Raw genomic sequence first — 25,514 nt, 5'->3', positions numbered from 1 at the left:
TTTTCTACGAGTGGATCACACATCTTTAATATCTTTCATAATTTTAGTTCAATGAAAAAGTGTTAAAAAATCACAGTCTAATTGATACCTTTCTTAATAATTAGCATAAAGATATATTTTAAAGACAGACAAACTTTTTTTTCTTAATGATCTAGCCTTCTAAATTTTAAGTAACATCATGGAAATGTTTATAACATTTAAGTATTAAACTTATTACAATCATATAATAGAGATACCCTACCTATTTTTATTGATATTATTAATAATCTGTTAAATGACATTGAGTTGCTCATAAAAGAAACTGTATTGTTAGTGACATGTAAAAAATATCATTTCTTTCTTGTATCTTAAATTTTACATGAGCCTTTTTGAATAAAAGATTGCATAAGGTTCAGATATTAAAGTTATAATTATGTAATAGATATCCTCTAATTATTTTTATACACTAATCATCTCCAAAATAACATATAGATAGTTATAAAAAAATTATTTATTTTTAACACATGCTCATACAAAACAATTGATGGTAGGTGCAAAAACTCCAACCAGTTTGTTTAACATGATATGTCAAATTCAGTCCTGGCATAATTAATTATTTAGCCCTCAAGTATTTAATTCAGTAAAAGGTTGACGATATATAGATGTGAGGTTAATAAAAAAAATAAAAATTAATTAAATATGAAATTTTGGAACCAAGTTGGTCGCATAAAAAGATGATATTGAAAGATCATGCTAATAAAAAATACACAAGTAGATTGCATTTAAGCTAAATAATAAAAGTATTATACATTAGATTCCGCGAAATCATAATCATCTGAAGGAACTTGAGGACGAAAGCAAATAGACCCTTCTATTCATATCTTATTTCTATTATTTTATTATTGTGTGCGGATACAGTGTGTGCCTCGTGCCAAAAAATAATATAAAAAACAGTTTCACATAACACGAAAGTTATAACTTATAAGTAACTAAATTATATATTTTAAAATCATAAATCGTTAGTAAAAAAACAATTGATTAACAAAACATATTATAATAATTTATAACTATTTTTTAAGATAATATAGCTAGGATTAATTATCTCATTGGAAAATATTTTGTAATTTAAAACTTGATTCAAATTGTTTCTTATCTCAGCTTCTAGATGAATTAATCGAACTGAGAAATCACTTTTTTATTTTTATTGACAGTGTCAATGGTTCAACATCGTATCCCTTAAAATAATATAGTTAGAATTAATTATTATATCTAAGTCATTGTACATTTTAAAATTTAATCTTATCGTTAAAATTAACTTCAAAAAATTAAAAGAAAAAATATATTTAAATTACTTTAAAGCTCTATTCATATATGATATAAAACTTAATCAATACAGATATAGAAATATGCATGTCATAAAATCAACGAATTAGTAGTAAAATACTTAACAAGATTATGATAAATACTAAAAATGCCAAAGATCAATGTGATTATTTAAAGTATAAAAATTACTCATTACGAATTTGTAACTTTTGTTTTATCCTGATTCGTGTACAGCATAATATTTTGATTGACTCCATAATTTATTTGGATATAATATCTGAAATGCTACTACTCCAAAAAGTATTTTATTCGAGTGTACGGAGTTAAAAAATGTTAATAAAAAAGTAGTAACCAATGGCTTCGTGTAGGGGACCAACAGTAAATTTATATATATTTGTGATATTATTCATTATATTCTTAATAATTTTTTTTTTCATGCCACAAAATTTCACTTCCAAATTTTATCTAATTCGGTAACATTATGACTTGTAAGGAAATTTTGTATGTAATCTAATTCAATTATATAGAGTCACATCAATATTGGTTTAGTTAGATATCATTTTTTTCTAGTTATAACGAGTTTTTTAATCCATAACTTGTTCAACATGTGTCAAGAAATTGTAGGTGAAGAGTGGAACATGTATAATACATGTAGAACCAAGCAAAATGACATAATGAATGGCATTACATAATTAGATACTATTAAACAAAAAAAATCATACTTCTTTCTTACCGAACACGTAAATATGACGCTGCTATTCGGCAATGATACAAAATAAACTGTATTCTATTATTACAAAATAAAGAAAAAAAAATGTAAAAACAAGTTAATTAATTATTCCCCTCAAGCCAATAAAAATATTAATATTTTAAATTATACATATATATATATATATATATATATATATATATATATATATATATTACTTGTGTTTCGGGTATAAGGACCAAGCACCTATCTCCAACACTCAACTTGTTCTTATGATCTTCTTGTACTAACTTTCGTTGTTTCACCGTTCGATCTCTCCTTTTTACTCCCTTTCGATTTCCTTATCGCTTCCACCCATTCGGTTGTTCAGACGATTGGGATAGTCAGTTCAAGTCTGTTCGGGTAAGTGCAATTAATGCAGTAATAAATGCGAAGTAAAGGTCATCACCAACTTACATTGGGCTCCTATTTATAGTTTTTGACATGAGCCCGTAATTAAGGTTTTCTTAATCATGACCCAATTGTTTTTTAAATTTGATTACTGACTTGTATTACCTTAATTTACTTTTAGCTTACTGATTTAGTTTTGGTGTAGCTGTCCGACTGGAGGGTCGTGCGTTTTGATGAAGGTCCCCATAATTGTATTATGACGACAAAATTCCATTAAAATGAACGACGGAGGTCGTTCGATCGTGAGCTTTTTAAATCACTCCGAAAAAATTATCACATCAACAACTCAAGGGATCGTCCACCTGTAACAGACGGCCTTCGACCGCTTATGCTTGGACCACCCGAGTGGGAATGTCAATAGGCTATATAGTACAATTTGTACAAGATATAAGTTACTAAATCATTCCTTTAGATCTTAAAAAACTAAATAAATTTTGAACTAATTTATATTTTAGCTGCATTTTTCGTTTATTACAAAAAGTAAAATAACAATATATTGGACTCTATTGATAAACATTTATACGAATTAAAAGTTTAGTTTGATAGTGGACAAGGGAAATGGCAAGCATAGGCCACCTTCATCATTATCTTTATCTTTATCTCGTATTTACTTGATATGAGGGTGCATTTCCATGAATAAAAAAAAGGCAAATCCACCCACAATATATTATATCACATCGTGGTTCATGTTTTTTATATGATGGAATATTTTTAAGTGTGTGACGGCAATTTGAAAAATACCGAATCGGCCATAAGTGAAGTCAGTCTCGTAATGATGAAGGTGGTATCAGTCAACGGTGGTGGAAGAGGGTAGTTTTGTAAAAGAGTGAAAAAGAAGGGGTGTCTGAAAATTGTGTTTGACCCTTCACTCGTCTCACCCAACTTCATTCTTTTCTCTCTATATATACTAAGTTGCCAAAGCAAGTCATTGCTTCAAACTAAGGACACAATGGCTTGCACCGATAACACAACCGCCGCCATCCACCAACCACCCGCTGCCACCACCATCTCCGATATGCATCCCGACATAATTCAAACCCACATCCTCACGCGCCTCCACGGCCCTGCCCTCGCTTCAATTGCCAGCACGTGTTCCCAACTCCACGCCCTCTCGGAACACGAGCAGCTCTGGGAGAACATCTGCCATGCCACGTGGCCTTCAACCAGGACGCCACGCGTGCGCCACATAATCTCAACGTTCCCAGGCGCCTCTCGTTCTTTTTTCTCCGACTCCTTCCCATCGTTTGCTGCTGCGGACACTTATCGCCACGCGAACATCGAGCGTACGCCGGAGCTTGTCACGGCGGTGGACCTATTCCACGGGCGGCAGCGGGTGCTTTCGCGGGTGGTGGAGACGGAGACGGAGTCAGGGTGGTTCCGGTGCTCGCCGTTCAGAGTTGACGTGCTGGATCCGAAGGAGGCGGTGGCGACGGCGATGGAGTATCCGCGGAGCGAGGAAGCGTGCGAGAGGCTCCGGGAGGAGTTGAGGCTGAGCTGGATAGTGGTGGATCCTGAGGGGAAGCGCGCGGTGAACGTGTCGAGCGGGACGGCGGTGTCCGTGGAGCGGCACTGGCTGAGTGGGGAGGTGCGGGTGCGGTTCGCGACGGTGGTTGGAGGCGGGGAGAGGGGTTCGGCATCGGAGGCGGTGCTGTGTTGCGTGACTGTGACCTGCGGGAGTGAGATGCAGGTGAGGGAAGCGTGTGTGCAGATGGAGGACATGGATGGAACGATCCTTAATGGGAGGGATAGTTTGGGGATTTTGCAAAGGGCGTTGGAGGGTAAAAGGGGAACATTGTTCTTGACCGGAGAAAAGGATAAATTCTTGGAATTTATGAATCGAAAGAGTGAAAGAAAAGAAAGGAAAATCAGAGACGAAAGAAGGTTAGACATGGCTTGCGTGGCTCTCGCGCTTTTGTCCTTTGCGGCTATTTCCACACTGTTTTTCTTCCGAATATAATACTATAATATATACACTTCAACATCAATATCAATATGAAATCTACAGACACAACAAAAACACACAGCAAAATTTAAATTGTACAGATATAACTAAACCAAGTGGTTCTGTCCATCATGTAACGTCCTACACTACCTTAATTATTGTTTACTTAGCAGTAATCAATCTGCTAATAGGTAAGAGTTTGTTAATTTGTGTACTACATTTTCGGTTGAAAGAATAATATTTTATTTTCGGATTTGAGAATTGTGAAGCTCTAACCCATTGGTCGACGTTGAGTTCATATTTTTTATTAATTTTTTTGTTATTTTTTATTGAACATTAAAAATATATTATGATGATATTTTAAATATTTTTTTAATATATTTTAAAATGTTAAAATTAGTGATTACCAATGTATTATGAAGATACATTAAAAAAATAACACAAAAAAATTCAAAAAATCTAAATTCTTGGATGCCATGTTTTATTTTATAAGTGTTTTCTTTTAATGTTTTTTAACTTATCCAAACTATTCTTAGATAAGAAAAAGAAAATAAGTGAACACGTTTTAATTATTAGGAAGGATATATAAAATAAAATAGAGGGAAAATATAACAAATTAAACCTAGATAGACGTAACGACATATTAGTTATTTCTCTTCTACCTAATAACCTTTTGCTTGTAATTCCCAACTTTGCTTATAATTCCCATATATATATCGAGGAAGATAGGTCAATGGCTTACCTAAAACGTTTATTTGAAGAAAAATCCAATGGCTTAGCTAGAATGTTTGAAAGTTTATTGCAACTTATAATTTATTATTAGTAATGAGTGGAAGCATTTTGTATAGAGTTATTCTAGTAATAAGTATAAAAAAAATTATATGGAGTTTTTCTTTTTCACTATGTGGTAATCTGATTTAACCTGTTTAACATGTTTATGAAATAATGAGTTTTTGTTTAGATTGGTTGTCACATTACAATAAGTTAAGAAATTTGAAAAAAAAAACAATAATAATGTTAATTAATCAATCGGAAATTTGAGCATATTTGATAAAGTATATGCTAAAAGAAAAAATAAATTGCTCAGAATAAAAAAGATCAATTGTTCTTTTCTTACAAAGAAAGTAAGAAGGACTAAACGAATTTGTGTACAAATATAATCACGTATAGTTGTTTGAAAAGTAATGATACATATTCATAAAAGATGAAATTTATAAGAAAAAAAATATATTTTTTTATTCGTAAATCATACACAATAATAATCTTTTGTATTGGTTTTGAAACCAAGAAACACACATTTTCCAGCTCTTAAACCAATTGTATGCCTATAATGGATTAGTGTAGAAGCATATGCCTTCTAACCAAAAACCTCTAAATCATACATTAGATTTTGCCTTCTAGATTTTGAATTTTTGTGTACTCTTAATTAAGAAATTACTAATACATTCAAGATTATTTCATTTTCTATATATAAGTCTCATCACCCAATTAGCTTGATTAGGAGAAGTTATACCCTTAAAAAATTATTGAAGTATGTATGTTACTAATTAAACTTTAAAAAAAAAAATTATCTAAAAACCAATCTATTATAGTTCTCGTTTTAAGGCTAATATTTGAAAAATAGTACTATAAACATACATAAATACATCCCTTTAAAATAAAACGACTAAGACCATGGTATTCAAATATTTAGAAAATAAATGATAATAACATTACAATGTAAATCTCACTCACTATTGTGTAACCATATGATAATGCATCTATAAATAAAAGAATAATAATAATTAAAAAAAAAACTTACGATTAGATTACAAGAAATTGTCTTTAAACATTTTTATTAAGAACATGGGATTTGGAATGAAGATTTATATATGAAGATCATCATATCTTGCGTACACATAAATTGTTGTTAGGAAGGGTCGTAACATGTTTCCTTTCGTGTTTATTTAAGATTAGATTTATTCAACACTGTTTAGTACATGTTACGAAATTTTGTTCCTTGACTTGCTCCATTGTTATAAATTATATCATACAAATAAGATCTTGCTAATACCATGATTACAATATTTTAAGGCCATTGGATTCTCTGATTTATATTTGACTTTTTCAATTCACACTTGGAGAATTATTTATTATTCACTATTTAGATATCATAATCAAGTAAGAATAATATTAAGTAGTTTTAAATTAAATTTTCGTGGTAAAAAAAGATTCTTTTATTAACAGGTTATGAAGATTCCGTTCATGTAATATGATTCGATAGTTGGTTATGAGTTAGATGTCGCGAGCATGTGGTTACAATATTTTAAGGTTTTCAAACTCTCTAATGTATTTTGACTTTTTGATTCATGATTAGAAACATAATTATCCATTACTTACTGCTTACACATAACACTACTTTTATATTTCCATCCTTACACGCTAATGCACATGGCATATATTATTAACCTTGATTATTTTAACCTAAGCAACTTTTTTTACCCTTACTTAAAAAACATCAATATTTTATATAGGTTAAATTATTTTTCATCTTTATTTTTGTTAAAAAAATGTCAAATTGTTTTTCAGAATTTTTTTATCTCAATTTGATCCTAATTTTTTTAAAAATAATTCAATTTGGTCATTGCCATTTATTTTTGACAAACAATATTAAATTAAAAAAAAACACAAATTGACACGTGATTCTGATTTTAACATCGTTTGTGAATAAACTAACAATAAAGACTAAATTGAATCAATTTTAAGAAAATCAGGACCAAATTAAGACAAAAAAAATTTGAATAACCAATTTAACCCTTCTTAAAAAAAATAAGGACAAAAAAGTAATTTAGCCTTTTATGTAATATGGAAGAATTTTGTTGTAAGAGATGAAAAACTTTTTAAAGGATTTAAATTCTTTTCATCTGACATTTTTATAAAAAAGAAAAATATTTTCATGATTAAAGATAAAATAAATTTACAAATCAATACAAATCTTATATCACAAGTTATTTATAAGATTGAAGTAAAGTTGATATATTAAAGTCATTTAAAATATTTATGTACATAGCTCAACATAAAATTGTGTATTTGAGATTCAATATATTCAGAAAGTTTTTTAAAACGTGTTATTAACGTACTAACTACTCATTCATTAGAGTAGTGTAATCCCAAAAGAGAAAATTCATTATAGTTTTGACCATAGTTTTTCTCACACAAGCAATAAATAACAGATATTGTGTAACTCCACATTAATTATATTAGCATAATGATAATGTTACGTTTGGTGTTAAGAAATCCTTAAATTGGATTTTCCCTTGAAAAATGAAACATGATATTATGGAAGATAGTGATGTTTATGAAAAGCTCAGAGAATTGCATTGAAAGAAGATTTAGAAGACAATAAGGTTTAGAACACAAAAGGAAGGTGTGAAATTATTTCCAACCAACAATAGGACACGTGTCAGTGTGGCAAGGTGAGTCCCCTCAACCAACAATAACACCCCTTCTTTGTTTACTATACGACAACGTTATCAAAATCCAAAGACAAAAAAACAAATAAATTCCACTCGACACTTGTCTAAAGTTAATTCACTAATTACTAATTCTTTTTCAACCATCAACTACTAATTGACGAATATAGGTGTGGAAAAGTGACACTAATTAATAACTTTCAATTTTTCATTCAACACTTCAATTTTCTTTTTCTTACAAATAGTAATAAATATTAACAGATGAGAGAAAAAAAATTCCATGGATATTTGTTGGTAAAATATGAGAGGAATATTAAATAGATATAATAATGAATATGGAAATATGGGAATTTAATTATATGTTTGTTTAACATAGGATTTTATTTGTGGATAATAATTCTTAATCATTTTTTTGAGTATTTTTTTTTTTTAAATTTGAGTAATTAAAATGTTAAGTATTTTTTTATATAGCCGACAAATAAAGTGGATAAAGGGAAAAAAATTTGAACAGATTGAATAGTACGTAGATACTATTCATACCCATTGACATTCATAATTTAGAATGAGCAACATTAAATTATAATATTATCTGGATAACAAATTCAATTAAGGCAACTTTCCAACCACCGGTATTTTAATGAAGAATTATTGTGTCTCCTTTGTTTTTCTCAATGACGTAGAATAGGATAATAAAATATTTGCAATGAGCACTAATAATTACGCGGAAAGCTTCTATAAGTATTTATTGAATAAATAATTTATATTCTTATCTTACATTTTGATTACTATATTGTGATTGCGCTCACTCGCATTTTGGTAATTGGTTGTGATTAGAATTGACGAGTACCAAATTTGAGTGAAGAGAAGAATGCAATAAAGGTAAGCAAATACCAAATGCAACCCAACTACCATGAAAGTTCCAAATTATGACTGTTGCATGTTTGCATTGGCAATGGTGAGTGTGTTGCAAGTTGTTTCGGTTTTCTAATACCTATTACTTTGGTGAAATCACATATTTTATAACATAGTTTCAAAAGAATGCATCTTTCAACAAAATGTTGAAAAATCAATCTACAACAATAGAAATGGAAAGGACACCAACAACTAACAAAGTACATTGGTGTAAAATAAACAGTGGAATAATATAAATGAACTCAAAGTTTTAACATCAAAGCCGTTTTAGCTCAGTGGTAGAGCGCGTGGCCACAGACGGCGATGTTTTTGTTTTTCATATGTTTAGCATTTATTTTTCATTTTTTATTCCTTTCATTTATAACTGATGTACCACATGAATTTAAATTACGATATTTGTTACTCATTAATATTAAACAATATTTATTTAATTATTTTTTAAGATTTTAATTATAAATTTTAAAATGTAAAAAATAGTTATATTAATGAAATGTATTTTTGCATAATTTAGTTAAGATTATATTTATTTAGACTTTCCATAAGTTATAGAAATATAAACTACAAATCATATTTATTTTTAAAGAAGATACATTATGTATTATATCTAATCATCATTATCATTGTTATAGTTTGCGATCTTATTTGCATTAAACATGAAAGGTAAGTATACTTGTTTTTATTGTAATTCGACATTCTATAATACTATCTTCCTTTCAAAACAATAATAATTTTTTCTTTATTTTAAAACAAATTTTTAACTGTTTAAAATTTTTTCCAATAATGTTATTAGATATCATTACAAAAATTAATAATAACACTTGTATTTACAAATATAGTTAAATAGTTAGTTCAATACCAAAAATATTAATATACTTTGTTTATAGAATAATGGAATAAATTTGATTCAAAAACTTTATTTCTATTGGTTTTATTTGAAACTCATAGTTAATATTCGAAGTAATCAATAAAGTAAAGTGTTTGTTTTTTAGTTGACACGTGTGATTAGAAAATGAAAGGCTTGATCTTTAATAATTAATGCAGATGTTTATTATCAACAAAAAAGAAATAATAATGTTCATATGTCATTTACCTTTAAGAGATTCTTATACAATTTTTATTTCTTTTTTATTAATTTAATATCGTCATTAATCTTTTTAAAGTTCATTAGATATTAGCCTTACTTTTTATTTTTAATAAATATATGTGATTACTAATAAAAACCAAATTCATGCTCAATTACCTTAATTATTAATATATTTAAAACAAAAACCAACTAAAAAAATATAGTTTTAATATATAATAGTATTAGTTGAAAGATAAAAAAAATACTCCTCTACTAAACATATACTTAGAGGTATCAAATCGAATTATCCAAATCAATTATATGTTGCCTATTTGATAGACCACCACAATGCGATTCACTAATTAGGAAGTTTAACAGCTTCAGGTTAATGGATTAAATTAACAAAGTCATTCAATTCAAAAAGAAAAAAATTACAACCTTTTTTTCTTTAATATATATATATATATATATATATATATATATATATATATATATATATATATATATATATATATATATATGCGATTCACTAATTAGGAAGTTTAACAGCTTCAGGTTAATGGATTAAATTAACAAAGTCATTCAATTCAAAAAGAAAAAAATTACAACCTTTTTTTCTTTAATATATATATATATATATATATTTTTTTTAATATGAAAAATGAAACCAAATTTCAAATTACTCGAATAATCACGAGAAAAAAAAATCATCATATTAATATACACATGACATATGTCAATATGCATAAAATAATATTTTTAGATATGTAAAGAGGCTTCAAATTAAGTTATTTTGAATTTTAAACAATAAATGAGTGAAACCATATATAATTTCTTTTAATTATGTTAAAAGCAAGAAAGAAAGATGGAAACAAAACCATATATAATTTCTCCATCCCATTCTTTTAATTATATTAAACTCTTATTGCCTCGCATCAATGCTTTTCTTTTACTTAATTTTATAATGGGTTGGTGAGTAAACCCAACTTATCACGGATTTGACTCAATTTCGTTCTATTTCTTGTAATTTCTTTTAAGCCAAACATGACTGAACCTACGATGACTTAGAGACTTTAACCACATTGAGAGCTCTTTCATGTGCTAAATGAATAATTTTTAATTAAGATCTTAATCTTAAAAACACTACTTTTCTTGAGTACAACATTTCACTCTTAAACTCTTCAGGATAAAATCCTTACCGAGACTTTTTACATTCTTCTACTCACAACCATAAAATCCTCAGAGCCTGCACTGATATAATTCATGAATCCTATCACTAGTGCTGAACAGTGCTTTGTAGTAGAAAAGAAAGAAAAAAGAAGACAAAAGACACCCTTATAAAAAAAAGTTCAGTTTTATATTTTCATAGAAAAAGAGAGAATGAATGGTATTGAGTACTCTCTAAAAAAAATTCTGGTGTCACAGTTCTATTGTCCGAAAAAAAAAATTGGCTCTATACATACGTACTCTTGCTAGAGCTGATGAAAGAAAGATTGATACCATTTTCCAACAGGTCTATCGTTCAAGAATATATAATATCAAGTGTCTGGTGTTGGTTCAGGAGGTCCTCTAGCAATTGGCATTGCACCATTAGTGTTGATATTGGGTTTTGCATAATCAACAAAGATAACACGTCCATTTAATGTCTGCAAAAAAGTTTCTGTCAATCCTCACTTCTAAGTTCCAAGCCAACAAAGAACAGAACAGTCCCAAATTTGATCCTTACCTTTCCTTTCATGTCTGCTATGGCATTCTCAGCCTCATCTGGTGAAGCAAAGGTGACAAACCCAAATCCCTTTGATCTGTCTGATACCCTATCTGTTACAACTTTGGCTGAAAAACCAGAAATTCATCAGCGTTATTGTTAAAGGCCAGAAAAATCATACAGTGAGATGACACAGAATGGATTAATGTTGATACCTTCAATAACTTGCCCGTAGTTGGAAAATGCCTCTGACAGTGCTTTCTCTGTGGTGCAAAAGGAAAGTCCTGAAAAAACACCGAGGAACCAATAACCCCTCTCCATGAACAAATCACTTCAAGCATTCAAATTAATAAACTGAATTTTAAACAGAAGTCACATGCATACTTTTCACAGGTTAATTAATAACTTAAAAAATCATTCGGCAAATCGGATTTTTCCCATTAATTGGCTTAACAGATATGCAAGACGACGCTTTAGGGCATGCTCAGTTCAAGAAACACAGTCCAACTAATTGCTATTGCTGAGAGTGTCAAGAAGCTTATCATTCACATCAAGAAGAAAATGAAAAGCAATATGAAACTATTCTATAGAATTTATCAATAGAAACAAAGGACCTTAAACAGAAAAAAATAATTTCCTTAATTTTGGCTTGAAGAGGAACATAGCATACAGTGATTTCTTCAGCGGAAAGGAAAAGGAGAGTGCATACCTCCAACAAAAAGCTTGTAAGCAATTCCTCGGCGAAAAGAGAAAAGAGATGACGATAAATTTATACTTTTATTGGACTGAATAATTTTTCTAACAGCCGCCATGGAATTCAATTCTATGTTGCAGAGTCAGAGAATAAGGGAAATGAAGAGTTTATGATGACACATTCACAGAGTAAACGGGCTCAACATACACCAGAAGCCCAAATTAATGGTGGGCTTAGGCTGCTTCAGGCACACCTCATATTCTACTAGCATTATATTTAGATATAGGTTTCTTTTCTTGCACCTCCAAAATTTCTTCACACTTCCGATAAAATTTTAAATTCCAAAAATACATTTGGATCATTTAAGTAAAATCACAGCATCATACCCTCAAAGTTATTTTTGAAAGTCGAAATATATAATCAGAAGTCGATTTTCGGAAGTCAAAATATGATTTTAAAATTTTATCTTTTAGTTTAATTATTTTTAATACATTATATAAAAAATTATATATATAATTTTATTTTTTAAATATATATTAAAAATACTTAAGAAATAAAATAAATTAAAAATACTTAAACTTCATATTAAAAAAATATTAATTATGTTTTAACTATTTTTAATTTTATTTAAAGTTTATGTTTTCTAAATTTTAAATGTTTTTTATTTTTTTTATTTTATTTATTTTGTATGTTTTCATGCTTCTTAATATATATTTGAAAAATAATATAAAATATTAATATCTATGTATATAATTTTATTTTTATTCAATGTACTGAAAAATAAATATAAATATAAAAATAAATAAAACAAAAATATTATTAAACTTTAAATAAAAAAAATGAAAAATATATTTTGTTTTTGACTTCCAAAAATTGACTTTCGATAATATATTTTGACTTTTGGAAATCGACTTCTGGTATATATTTTAATTTCCGGAAGTTGACTTTCGGTGATATATTTTGATTTCTGAAAGTCGTATTTTAACTTCCGAAAATTGACTTTCAGTAATATATTTTGACTTCCGATTATATGTTTTTGACTTTCGGTTATATATTTTGACTTCCGGTTATATACTTTGACTTTCAAAAGTATTCTTCACCAGAAGTCGCCATTTGAAAACAATTTTGGGAATGTGATTTATGTAACTTCGCTCAAATGGTGTATTTTTGAAATTTTTGGAGCTACAAAATAAATATTTCAAGGTGCAGGAAGAAAGCCCCTTCGATATTTATATAGGAGGATAATTGCTCCGACTAAAGATTCAGTCTCAAATTCCACGAATAATTTACACCAGTAAAATATTTGACAAATGAATTATTTAATACTATCATGTATGAAGACTCAAATTCAGATGTTCTTCATGAAAAATCATACATAAGAATAGCAAGAAATTATATTTGTAATAATAAAATTTAATGATTAATAATCGAAGTATGTTGTTGAATAACTGAATTAAGTGTTTATCTAATACAAACTATTGTACAGAGACTGATTTATAAATTTAATTTTTTTAAATGTTAAAAAAATATTACAAAGTAATTTCGTTTTATAAAATCAAATAAGTTGTCTATGTTACTTCAAACATCTTATTATTTGTCTGACAAAATATTTTTGCTAAAATTCATATTGATTTTTATTGAATGAAAGTATTATTAATTTTTCCTCGAACGAAATCTTGTTTTTTTTCAAAAAATATAAAATCCTATGTTTTGTATGAAGTATATTTTCATTGAACAATTTTTCAAAATTAAAACCAAATGTTACCTTACTAGTAAATGGATTTAGGCTGGATTAATTTAATATTCATCTACAATTAAAATGTATTCGTTATCTATACCGACATAAATTTAAAGAATATTAAAACGTAGAATACAAAACGTTGTCTTCATACATCTTATATTAAATTGTAGTATCTATATATCTATATTAAAAGTTATCTACAAATAAAATGCTCCATCTTATATATTTTTAAATAAATAATACAAAATTTCATCATATGTAATTCATAATTGAATTTTTTTAAACGTTTTATTTTATATTTTAAGAAATTTGTTTTGTTTGGTAAAAATGTTTGTAGCCTTAGTTTTTTGTAAGTTAGAAAATAGAAATATAACAGAAATCAATATAAATTTACTAGAACTAATAACGAGGAAAATTCAATTTAAAAAATATATTTTTCTTTCATATTTTTAGGTTATTTTTTCTTTTCTTTTTTACTTTTTAATTTAGTCTTACTATTTTTAAAAGTCTTAATTTAATTTCAATTTTATTTAGAAAAGTCTCTTGCATTATGGTATTCATAATGTTGATGTAGTGATGGCAGACAATAAATGAATGGTGTAACAAGTGACAATGATATTAGGCATGAACAAAATTGTCATTGACGTTAATTTTTTTTTAAGTAAATATGATTATCATTTGAATTCGTCCCTATTGTGCAAGGGAAATCAAAGTCTCACCATGTTGTGTATTTCCTCTCATGCTTGTGGGGGTTAGGAGTTAGGAAATTATATTTATATGCCATTATGTAACTTTTTAGTGTTAGTTGGAAGTGTAACCTTGATTCATTTTGTGACATGATTCTATTTGAAATTTGTGTCTTATGCTTTTATTTAAAAACAAAGTGACATTTAAGAATTGATGGGGTGCAAATATCTTCAATTGTTCAATGAAAAAATTTAATGGTGAAAGGAAAGCAATTACCATAACACAAAGGAGGAAGTGATTTTATCTTAGAATTCTTTAGAGATCACAAGAAATGGGTGTAATTATTGTTAATAATGAGGTTTGTTCCTTTTCCTTTTACGATGGACATAATTATTGTGTCACTTTGAAATTAGGAAGCTGAAAAAATATATGTATACTAAGTTAACATGTTTTTGAAAACAGTTTCCTCTGAATTAATAAAATAAATTTCATGATCATATCTTCATACACGTCTTATGCATAAAAAAATTAAATTAACAAAATCGTATCTTTATATATGATTTCTTATTAAACATATTAAAAGCTAAAAAAAAAGGAAATTATATATAAAACACGACTTCTTTCTAAAGTCATTCTTCCATATATGACTTGCTATAAGTTAAAATAAATACCATTCCGTAATTTAAAAAAAGAAGAATACATCAGGTGCCTTTGCCCCTAATTGTTTCGTTCACAAATATGAAGCATCAGTTGCTCAAGTCCATAACGAATAGAGATTAAAACAATGGGTCTGCGACGAGCACTTAAAGAGAATTAGACCATCTTGCCCTTCAAAATTTCAGTTATGAAAATTAAGGACTAAATTAACATAAAATTTTATTTATTTATATATCTAACAGCATGCTAAACATGGGATTGTACATATATCTTGATAAGTCCATAGAGAGAGAGAGAGAGGACTTGTCCGACAGAATCATGACTGAATTTAAAAACACAGTACATACAACAAGGCGATACTGAGATGGAAACACTTATCATTGTGCAGAAACATACGGCTATTTCTACAATACACTACAGAGTTACAGTGTAAGAATGCACATTACTTTCACCATTAGTTAATTTTGTGTGAACGTGGAACAATCGTTAGATCAACATAGCAATTAAAATCATGCTATATTTCAACCATTATTATCTCTAATATCTTGTCCACGTATACACACAATCTCAATGGTGAAGATAATATAGTGTATTAATGCACCGTATGATTTGTTAGTATATTGTTGAATTGGCCATTACCGAAGTATCATGCAAAGTTGAGGCTAAAGCTAAAGAGGGACGGATGTCTCTATATACTAAGTTACACCTCCTGTTAGACGTGTGGGTGTGTAACTATATACAGAACTAATTTTATATTCACTTTCCATCCAACCTTCAAGAGTTTGACTACTCATGAAGGACTGACCTTCAGTAATGCCTGGAACATCATGTCAATGAATTGATCATCCTAAAACAGGAAAATTCCGTTAGTATAGAAACTATATAAAAAGTTAACAAGGAAGAGGCGTCAAAATATAGCAAGCGTCAAAACAATTTGGTTACTTCAATTCTTTTGTAGACTAGAGATTCAAATTATACTGAAATCATAAACATAGAACAAAGTAATAAAAACATGAAAAATCTAAGATTGCTTACTAAAAATCTTGTGTTTATACTAGTTAGTAACACTAGGGTTTGTTCCAATATCAGGTTTATAAAAACCTTATTTTAACGCCCTTCTTCAATTATACGCATTTTTTTCCAAAATTGCATCTCTGGAATTTTGTTATATGAAAACAAAATCTCAATAATTAGGATTAGAGCACTTCCAGTGTACTAGTAAGCTAAATAGTCATTATTTTAACATCAATATTTTCCACGTAATAAGGCTTAAAATCCGTTTGGTCTGCTTTTATGTCTGAATAAAATTCGGGCTCTTAAGAAGTGCCCAGACGAAATAATAAAATAAAATAATTCAGACGTCTCTCTTGAAGCAACTGACAACCCCTTAACAATGACTATGGCTCAAACTGGACTTCCTGTAATCCTTTGTTAAAAACCCTAATGAAATTGAGGACACTAGTAGTCGTCATTTCCCCCTTATTTTTAATGCATGCACCCACCCCAAAATAAAAGAATTGGATAACAATTTAAAAATACAACTAAATTAATAAAGGTCAAGAAACACAAGGGAACTAAACAAAGATGGCGAAATTGTGAAGTACCTGAACCAATGATAAAAGTGCATTGCGAACGCTATCCCTTCCAATTACAGGTTTATTTGGACTGGAGCTTGAAATGGGGGTAAGAGAGAGAGGAGGAATAGGGGGCGGGAAGGGTTGAAGTACTGGTGTGCCATATGGTCGTGGCATATTCAGGGAATGATTACCAACTGAACTAGGCAGCACAGATGAAGAAATAGGTGGAACTAACAGTGATGATGAAGTGGATGTGAAAAAAGTAGAAGGCTTAACAAGATTAATGGCTTGATTGCCATTCTTGACTGTTTCAAGAGAGTCAACAGGGAAGCCTGATATAGATGAAGTTGAATGAGAAGCAGGTATTTGCACAGTAGGTGCAGGAGAAAATAAACCACTAGGAGCAGCAGAAGTGATAGAAGTAGAATGCTGTCTATCATTTTCTATACTGGAAGCATAACTTCCAGTAGCCTTCAATGTCTGCAACAATTGAATTAAAAAAATTCTTAAGCCACAGACATCATCTTATAATAAAAAGTGAAACTTAAAATAGAAATTGCAGAATTATTAACCAAAAAACATAGAAAATAGAAATGCAACAACATCACATACGCTGCAAAAGTTTGAAAATACAACATCTTCAACAGCATCAATTGCAGAAGCAGCAGCTGAAGACGATTCTAGAGGGCTTCCTGATATAACTGGCACTGACTGATGTTCCTCAAACTCACTGTTATATAAAAAAACATCAGCCCATTAGACGTGCAACTTTTATTACTCATAAATCCAACAGTAGAGATCACTAAGTGGGGGAAATAAATAAATATAGTTTGAATTTTGAGCAAGCACATTCATTGGACAAGAAAAACCAAGCAGAAGTAATTTATTAAAGTAATTTTTCATTTTGAATAAAAAACTTCTTCACAAATAATATGTTAAAGTTGATGCTGTTTGGAATTTCAAACATATAAGCAGCACAACATAGTAGTGCAGAGCAATCGACCCTAAACTCAACATAGATGGATGACAACTCGTTAAATAATCTGTGCTACATATAAATACATTTTTTGGGGGACACTAGGGTTCTGCAAATGTTAAAGTGGTCCACAATTTGAAATTCTTAGTTGCCAGAGGCTGTGTCACTCTACCGTTAAAGCATGGCTGTTGATAACTATGCAATTCAAACAACTTCATATTTTGTAAAATTACAAAAATGCTTACCTTCTGTTAGCAGGCGTTGTGGTAGTTGGAGGTGCCTTTGGGTACAAATTAAGTATCCTGTAAATTGAATTTGGAAATAAGTAAGATTTATCTTGCCCCCAATTTCATGCATTGCTAAGCAGAAAAATATAAATATACAACCCAAAGATCCTCACAGTTTAGACCAGATTGGTTGAAATTAGTACCCTGTAAGTTGTAACTGTAGATAACTAAAGAACAAATAAAAAAAAAAAAAACTCACGAAAGTAACATGAATGGAGAAAAATAGAAAATGATCATACCTGTTAAAAAGATTTGCAACTTCCTCGCATTCGTCTGGATTATAAAACCATATACCATTAACTTCTTGAGCTGCATTCCGATATAGTAGGTACGGGCTTTTAAGTTCATACTCAAAATCCAATAGATTCTCCACAAGGTTATCTGTCAGGACCCAGGACAAAATTAAGAGAGAAAGTTGTTGAGTAGATAATACATACCAAAGATTCAGAAATGTGGCAAAAATAAATTTCGATTACCAAAAACAGCATCCGTTATTTACAGCAATAATTAGCTCACTTAAATCTAACCCCTAATCCCTAAAACTTTCTTGGTTCTTCTAGTCAAACTATTTTCCCAAATAATAGTAATAGTAATAACAATCATAATAGCAATACGGTTTTCAAACAAATCAGAACCTGTACTTCGACGATTCATTACAATAAACTGAAACCGCGGCTGTGAGTTCCTGAATCAGAAAAAGAAAATGATGAACGATCTTGGAGCATGCGAATGCATCAATGCATACAAAAAATAGAGAGAGAAGAGACAGCGTTGTCGATGAACTCACCTCTTGACAACGAAGAGAGATCCTTCAACATCCTTGCGACTCTACAGTGGTGGATGAGTGAAATAGATGAGAAAATAAAGTGTGAATAAGTGAGAAAAGAAGAGAAGAGAAGAACTAACCCACTGGTTGGTTTCGATGTTGAAGTCGTAGAAAGAGACATGAGCGGCGGTGAAGAGAATCTCGTCGATGAATGGATCGATTCGCTGGAGCACAGTGAGATTCAGCACCTTCGTGCTCTGTTGATCCAGATTCGGCGTCAATTTCTTGGTATGAGACATTTGAGTTTCGCTCAAACCCTCCAACTCACTCGTCTCGCTGTTTCTTCCGGAGAAGAGAGAAGAAATGAATAATTGACTCGCACTCACTCCAAGTAAAGAACAATGTTCCCAGTTTAATCTACTCCCACCCAAATCAAAATATAGAAATACTATTGCTTTATTTTAATCCTAAATTATTTAACAAATATATGGTGAACAACCACTCTCAGTACAGTACAAGTATAATAACACACAAGTTAAAGAATTAAAAAAGAATATTACTTTTGATGCGTATTATGTACTACTATAAATAATATCTTCTATTTGTTCTTACTGTTTTTTTTTTATGTAAAAATTAAGAAATATATATAACGGTGCATTAATTTGAAAATAAAAATAATTAATGTTTTATTGAACTTCGAAATAATAAATAAATATTTTTTTATGAAATTTGACTTTTAAAGATAAACGGATAGAAACGTATCTAAATTTACAAGAGATGTATTTGTTTGTATTTTGAAGAAAAAAAAATTTGATTTGTTAGTTGATGTCATAAAATATTGATTTTTATTGTCTAGACTATAAGTGAACTCTTATTAAAAATAAGAAAGTTTAACTGATTTGAAACTATTAATATTAGTTGGTTTGGATTAAGCCGAAATTTTCAAAAGAATAAATAGGCTGTGCCATAAAGAATCAACTAAATCACATTTAGTTTGGTTCAACTTAGTCATTGCATAATAAAAAGTGCACAAAAATTATAATAAATTAATAACAATTCATTGTGCATTTGCAAAGATGGGTGATTTATTTTTCAATGAGGTAGAATAACATAATTATTTAGCTTATTTGAATAAAGAGTTTAATTTTGATACGTTTTCATTATAATAACTTTTACATTGGGTACAATTTGACCAAACTTGAATAATTTTAATATATTATCTTATTTAAATTTATTTTAAAAGTATTTCATAATTTAAGTATGAATTAAATTTAAACGGTTTAGACTAGAATAACATTATATATATAACTTACATGATAATTTTTTATTTAATGGTAGATTTTAAGATAAAAACCATTATAATCATTATTGGATGATGAATTTTTTATGTGAAAATATGTAAATTAACTTCATTTTAAATTCAGAATAACGCTCCTGTTTGGGTAAAAATAATTATTTCCAGTTAAATTGAAGACAATTATTTAAGTAGAAATTTGTTTATGAAATTGTGGACTAATAATTATTTGGCTAGCTTTCCTTTTCTTTGAAGATACTTTATTTGATTTCCCTTATTCTGGAATCTATAATAAGCAATTGTATGTTTTCCTTGACAAGATAATCAATCTATTAGTTTGTTATGTACCAGAAGTGGTTGTAAGTTATACCCTACATTTGCTAACAAAAAAAAAAAAAGATAACGCTGCCACACCATAGAGTAACACATGCTGTGAAAGAATAAGCAAAGAGCATCTCGTTATCATGGAGACTCAACTTCAAGAAAGTAAAAAGTAGTGTGAAGTTTTTCATTTTTCATTATCATACAGATCCTGGGACGAAAAAAAAAAGTTGAGATGTCTGACATGCCTAAGTTATATGCAGCTTACATTATTCTAAAGCTCACAGGAGTTAGTTAGAAAAGGAGAAATGGTTGGGAATAAATAAACAATTTCTCTTACCAGCAAAAATTGGTGAAACTGCCCATTGTCCACATATCTATATGAACAACCTCCTTAGAACTATTACAAGTTTCTCAATAAAAGGAAAAACCACAGTTAACAAGCACTCTGAAAACTAAGCACAAGTCACAGTATTTCCTACTCAATCACGTATCATTTATGAATTCCAAGAGTGAAGGAATATTGGGAGAAAAATCAGTTATGGGTGTATGGTCCATCCTCGCTGAGCAAGAACAGCAATTACTTGGCGTGAAGCTTCTGCAGTGTCATTCAGTGGAGAATAACTCCAGCTTTCGGTTATCTGTATTTTTTGAAAAAAAGAAGTACAAATCAATATCTATTCAACAAAACATATATTCACAACAACTACTCCAAAAATATTTCTAGGAAGTCTTAGAACATTGGGTTGGATTAATTCAGTTGCAAAATACTTTATCATTTGCTTACCTGCATTTTAAGGCAATTCCATTGTTTTGGTCATTATTGGTCGTTTTGCTCAGGGGGCTTATTTGGGTACCTTGTTTGCAAGTACCATAGTTTACCTCATAACTTAGTTTCAGGCCTTTATTAGCAAACTCTGGTGTGAACTCTTCGAACTCTGTGGCACTCAATTGTGCACGAGTGCTTCATACCATCCAGAGACAAATGATCAAACTAAGGTTCTTAACTTGGTTTTGGAATAATACCTTTGTTGGTTTGTTCATTCAGTCATGGCGTTGGGTCAAGTATCTTTTCTATGTCGAATGGTCATACAACACAATTCTCCATTCAGCAATTAGTTTTTCCCCATTCCACTGATGAATTACCTCCTACTTCCCATGATAATCATAAGTTTAGTCAACCCCTTACTGTATTACAGTCCAAATCGGGTCTTTCTCCTGATGATTCAAGGTGAGAGAAATGGGATCACCTTTGTGTTTCCTTCCAATTTGAGGACAGAGTAGATTACGCCAGGGTAGGTATTGAGAAGGAAGCTGTTGATGGATGGGCCTCTTTCAACACCAAAATCAGTCCCAATTGGAATAGGCAAGCCCAAGAGAAATGCAACAAAGCATTATGCTTCAGGGATTAATCACTTAACGAATTGCTAGATATTTACTTTTGTGGCTGTTTGTTATCACGAGTTGTTTGTTAGAATATTACTCCCACTTGCATTCTATTTTTCGGTTACTGATATTGCGGGTATCCCTTATTGTGTATTGCCAGCTCTATATAAACATCAAGTACTCATGAATAAAGAGGAAGAATTTCACACCAATTTATCTTTTCTTTTGAAGTCTATCCTTGTCCCCGAATTCAAGGTATTTTGTGTCCCTACCAGATTATCTTTACTTATAATATACACTATTTATTTTGATTGTAATCATATATAAATATTTGGACCTAATTCTGCCTCAACAACTAACTCAAAATGAGAATTGTCTCTACTTATGTATACTATTTTAGCCAAATCACTAATCAAGTCATAAGGCCATATGAAAAGTTATTTTCAGGTTTACTATTTTATATTTTTGGCATTGTATCATTCAATAAGAAACCCTTTACATCAACAGCTTTGCAATATAATTGCAAAATAGACTATTGTGTTATTCAGTTAAGGAGAAAGAAAAACACAAAATTTAGACACACCCAAAAGAACCCAACACAGAACATTAGCACGAATGGCAACTCACATTCTCCTTCCCAGTGAATGGTCGAACTACCCCATGTTTTTGCAAAGAATTTTGGAAGTCAGCAAACTTCCAAGTACACAGCTCTGCTCCAACTACATACACAGGCTTTCTGTTGTAAAAGATACAGAGAGGGTTATGAAATAATGGATTTCATTTTAAGGAATAATTAAACAAGAATTATTTTATTTGTTATCTATTAACGTTAGAAGGACATTCTTCGTCATTGATTATTTGATCATACATACCCAGTACTGCAGGCCTCACTCAACATACTAACTGAATCAGCTGTGATAACAAAGGCATCAGCCCAGGCTAGATGTCCCATATGTGGATTTGGACCTAAACGCAAAAATAAAGCACATCAAACAATCTCCTGTACCAGACTGATAAATACAAATTTCATCTCTTAAGAATATGCAAACTAAGTACCTTTGCCGTCCCATATTTGGACCTTGGGATTTGTGGAAAATTCTTTAACCAAAATTTTGCTGATCTACATTAAAAAAAGGAATATAATGAATTCATTAAAAGAGACAACAAGTTATGGAGGATACCTAAACTGAGGTGGGTATACCCCCTGGCAACATCATTTATACATGCCATTGCCAATACCAAACTAAACAAATGAACAACCAGGAGCGAGCTCATGGTTTGAAGCCAAAACTGATTTCACACGACTTGAGGAATAGGCAAAATGATTCTTACTAATTGCATAATCATTTGTACCTTGTCAGGAGTTCTTCTCGAGAAAGATATCCTGATACTCCCACAGCTCCACAGAACACTCTGAAGCATAAACACTAACTTCTTTACAAGATCTACACCATAAGGACAATTCCCTGACACCCCCAACCCCAAAAAAAGAGACTTACGATGAAGGTATGGTGCAGTGTGAAAAAAGATTTGAAAAAGGAAACTATGCACATAATATGTGGAATAAAATATTGAAAAAAGAAAGTATAAGGCGAAAGGCATACAAACATTCGAAGGTTTTAATTTTCAACTCAACTTCTTCAAAGTTTCAAAGAAGTGATCATTGATATACACAAAAATCAAAATCAATCAACTTCATTAACTTTTGAACTATAAAATACATGCATTTGAACGTTTTAAACGAACCCAACATTGTATCTAGGGCACGCAGTTTCTTTCCACCTATTACATAAATCAGATGAAAGAAAGTAGTTTCAACTGGATAAAACTGGAAAATCATTATAACTTATAAATTCCTTAATGCAAAGTAAGATACCAGTAGGTCCCCCAATATTAACCACAAGCAAGGGCTTTGGCAGAGTTGCTAACTCGTTATACCAGGCAGAAGCAGCAACCTTAAGAGCAGCGGAATCAGCTTGATGAAGTGCTCCCACAGTGAGGACCTGTAATAATGTAAAAATGTCTCACTCAAGAAAGAACAAAAAATATAGTATTTCAAGTTATACATGAGGTGTAAAATGTTTTTCCTAGGCAGAGACATCAATATCCACCACACAACCACTGTACCTACCACATTGCGGCCTGGAGGTTCCCATGGAGTTACCCACCTTCGAAGAAACCAAGGTAATTGCTGCTGGCCGTGCGGAGTCAGCGGGTAATAATCATGGCGTGGAGTGATCACAAGATCAAACCTATTCAGGTGAAATCTTGGATGTTGTATCTGAGTTGGACAACATCTAAGAGAGTTAGACAGCAAAAAGACATACATATGTACAGATATGCCTTACTATATTAGCAATAGAAAAGCACATCACTACAACTAGCAATAAAGAGAAATGACGCAATAGGCAATTTGGTTAAACTTCAAAGGAAATAAAATAAGCTACTGCCAACAGGTAAGTCTTTGCAAACTTACTGCAAAGTGCACTTACGAATAATGTTTCTGACCACAATTTCTAAAATGCAAGCAACACCCAATATCTTTTTGCTATTACCGTTTTCAAAGAAAAAGGATCAATTGCCAGTTAACCACAAAGGGCAACAAAATCTGATAAAAGTCTTGTCCCACTATGTGAGGATGACTACATAAATCATTCAATATCACTGTTCTCGGTTACAAACCAAACCCTCATAGAAATTGGTAATGTCTGCTAAAAGTTATAAGCGTTCATTATCATACAAGCACAAAAAAGAGCTTCGATAACAGTCAATCATCACACTCACACCGAGTTATACTTATATACACGTCAAGGGACAATAAAGAATAAGTGAAAAGTTTAACCTGAACAAGAAAAACATTTTCTGGAGCTAACCGTTTAATGGAGCTGGCAACAGAGATGGTGTCTCGTCCAGATGCAACCACCAACAAGGGTCCGTCTCTACAGATAAATTGATTGGGCATTTCATTAAATTCATTGTTTCCGATGGAATTCAATTTAACGAGACGAGAACAATCACAAGACAACGTACTTGTGAAACCTTTCGCGAGCCATGGTGGCAAGGTGGTGAGCATCAGCTTCCAACACGTTGGATAAGCCTAAACAGAACAATCATCATTGCATTGCATTACTATTCTCAACAACGTGAACGAGAAACAGCGTTAATTACCGATAGTGTGAGGTGTTCGCAAGCTCGATTTGCCACAGATCATTCGAACAACGGACTCTAACTTTTTGTGAATCGAAACCGGAAGCCATTGAAGCAACCGATTGATTCCTCCTCGAGGCCTCGTGACACGCTGCAACCAAAGTTCCAACCCAGTTCAATACCTTTATATTATACACAAACGAAAAAAGAGAATGAAGAAAAAAACGCTTACGTATATGGTGTGGCGGTTGGAGAAACCAAGACCACGAACCAAACCAATGCACTGATTCTCAGCGCCGGCGAACCCGTTTCCGATCACAACAGCTCGCCGAATTGCAACGTCCAAAATCTCCGGCATTGTTTTTACATGAATTCAAATGAGAGGGAAAAGGGGTTTTTCTATTTCACACGTTGAAGTCCTTTACGTAGAATACCCGACCCGATCC

At 30.6% G+C, this 25,514-nt stretch overlaps 4 protein-coding genes across 6 annotated transcripts; 1 reads left to right on the top strand and 3 right to left on the bottom strand.

Annotated features, from left to right (window-relative positions):
- The first annotated feature begins 3,375 nt into the window (after window positions 1–3,375).
- On the top strand, window positions 3,376–4,664 carry LOC114162175 (F-box family protein). The gene has a single exon (XM_028045973.2). It carries the CDS (start codon window positions 3,411–3,413, stop codon window positions 4,416–4,418), a length of 1,008 nt encoding a protein of 335 aa, XP_027901774.1. The 5' UTR covers window positions 3,376–3,410; the 3' UTR covers window positions 4,419–4,664.
- A 6,501-nt stretch (window positions 4,665–11,165) lies between these two features.
- On the bottom strand, window positions 11,166–12,398 carry LOC114162183 (RNA binding (RRM/RBD/RNP motifs) family protein). Its single transcript, XM_028045986.2, has 4 exons — window positions 12,245–12,398; window positions 11,751–11,819; window positions 11,557–11,663; window positions 11,166–11,476 (listed from the first exon to the last, which is right to left on the bottom strand). The coding sequence occupies exons 1-4, from the start codon at window positions 12,345–12,347 to the stop codon at window positions 11,369–11,371; spliced, it is 387 nt and encodes a 128-aa protein (XP_027901787.1). The 5' UTR covers window positions 12,348–12,398; the 3' UTR covers window positions 11,166–11,368.
- A 3,122-nt stretch (window positions 12,399–15,520) lies between these two features.
- On the bottom strand, window positions 15,521–19,341 carry LOC114162231 (mRNA-decapping enzyme-like protein). Its single transcript, XM_028046054.2, has 8 exons — window positions 19,061–19,341; window positions 18,942–18,982; window positions 18,790–18,839; window positions 18,394–18,535; window positions 18,113–18,169; window positions 17,504–17,621; window positions 16,919–17,371; window positions 15,521–16,161 (listed from the first exon to the last, which is right to left on the bottom strand). Exons 1-8 carry the CDS (start codon window positions 19,217–19,219, stop codon window positions 16,105–16,107), a joined length of 1,077 nt encoding a protein of 358 aa, XP_027901855.1. The 5' UTR covers window positions 19,220–19,341; the 3' UTR covers window positions 15,521–16,104.
- A 1,306-nt stretch (window positions 19,342–20,647) lies between these two features.
- On the bottom strand, window positions 20,648–25,450 carry LOC114172802 (fission ELM1-like protein (DUF1022)). Of its 3 annotated transcripts, none has more exons than XR_014995300.1 (11): window positions 25,301–25,450; window positions 25,090–25,219; window positions 24,952–25,018; window positions 24,764–24,860; window positions 24,053–24,202; window positions 23,798–23,924; window positions 23,275–23,387; window positions 22,978–23,041; window positions 22,794–22,887; window positions 22,549–22,640; window positions 20,648–21,176 (listed from the first exon to the last, which is right to left on the bottom strand). XR_014995300.1 is itself a non-coding variant. In XM_028057082.2 (11 exons), exons 1-11 carry the CDS (start codon window positions 25,424–25,426, stop codon window positions 21,075–21,077), a joined length of 1,179 nt encoding a protein of 392 aa, XP_027912883.2. In that variant the 5' UTR covers window positions 25,427–25,450; the 3' UTR covers window positions 20,648–21,074. The 3 variants fall into 3 exon arrangements, 2 of the variants coding, with proteins under 2 accessions (XP_027912883.2, XP_085529854.1); XM_028057082.2 differs by having other exon boundaries at window positions 22,549–22,657; XM_085673728.1 differs by having other exon boundaries at window positions 22,549–22,657; window positions 23,860–23,924; window positions 24,090–24,202.
- Between the last annotated feature and the right edge of the window lie 64 nt (window positions 25,451–25,514).

The sequence above is a fragment of the Vigna unguiculata genome, chromosome 1 (genome assembly GCF_037176805.1).
Source record: "Vigna unguiculata cultivar grain cowpea cultivar isolate G323 ecotype 2 chromosome 1, ASM3717680v1, whole genome shotgun sequence".
Classification (NCBI taxonomy): domain Eukaryota; kingdom Viridiplantae; phylum Streptophyta; class Magnoliopsida; order Fabales; family Fabaceae; genus Vigna; species Vigna unguiculata.
Note: the sequence above shows the minus strand (reverse complement) of the source record. Positions and strands in the feature narration are given on the sequence as shown.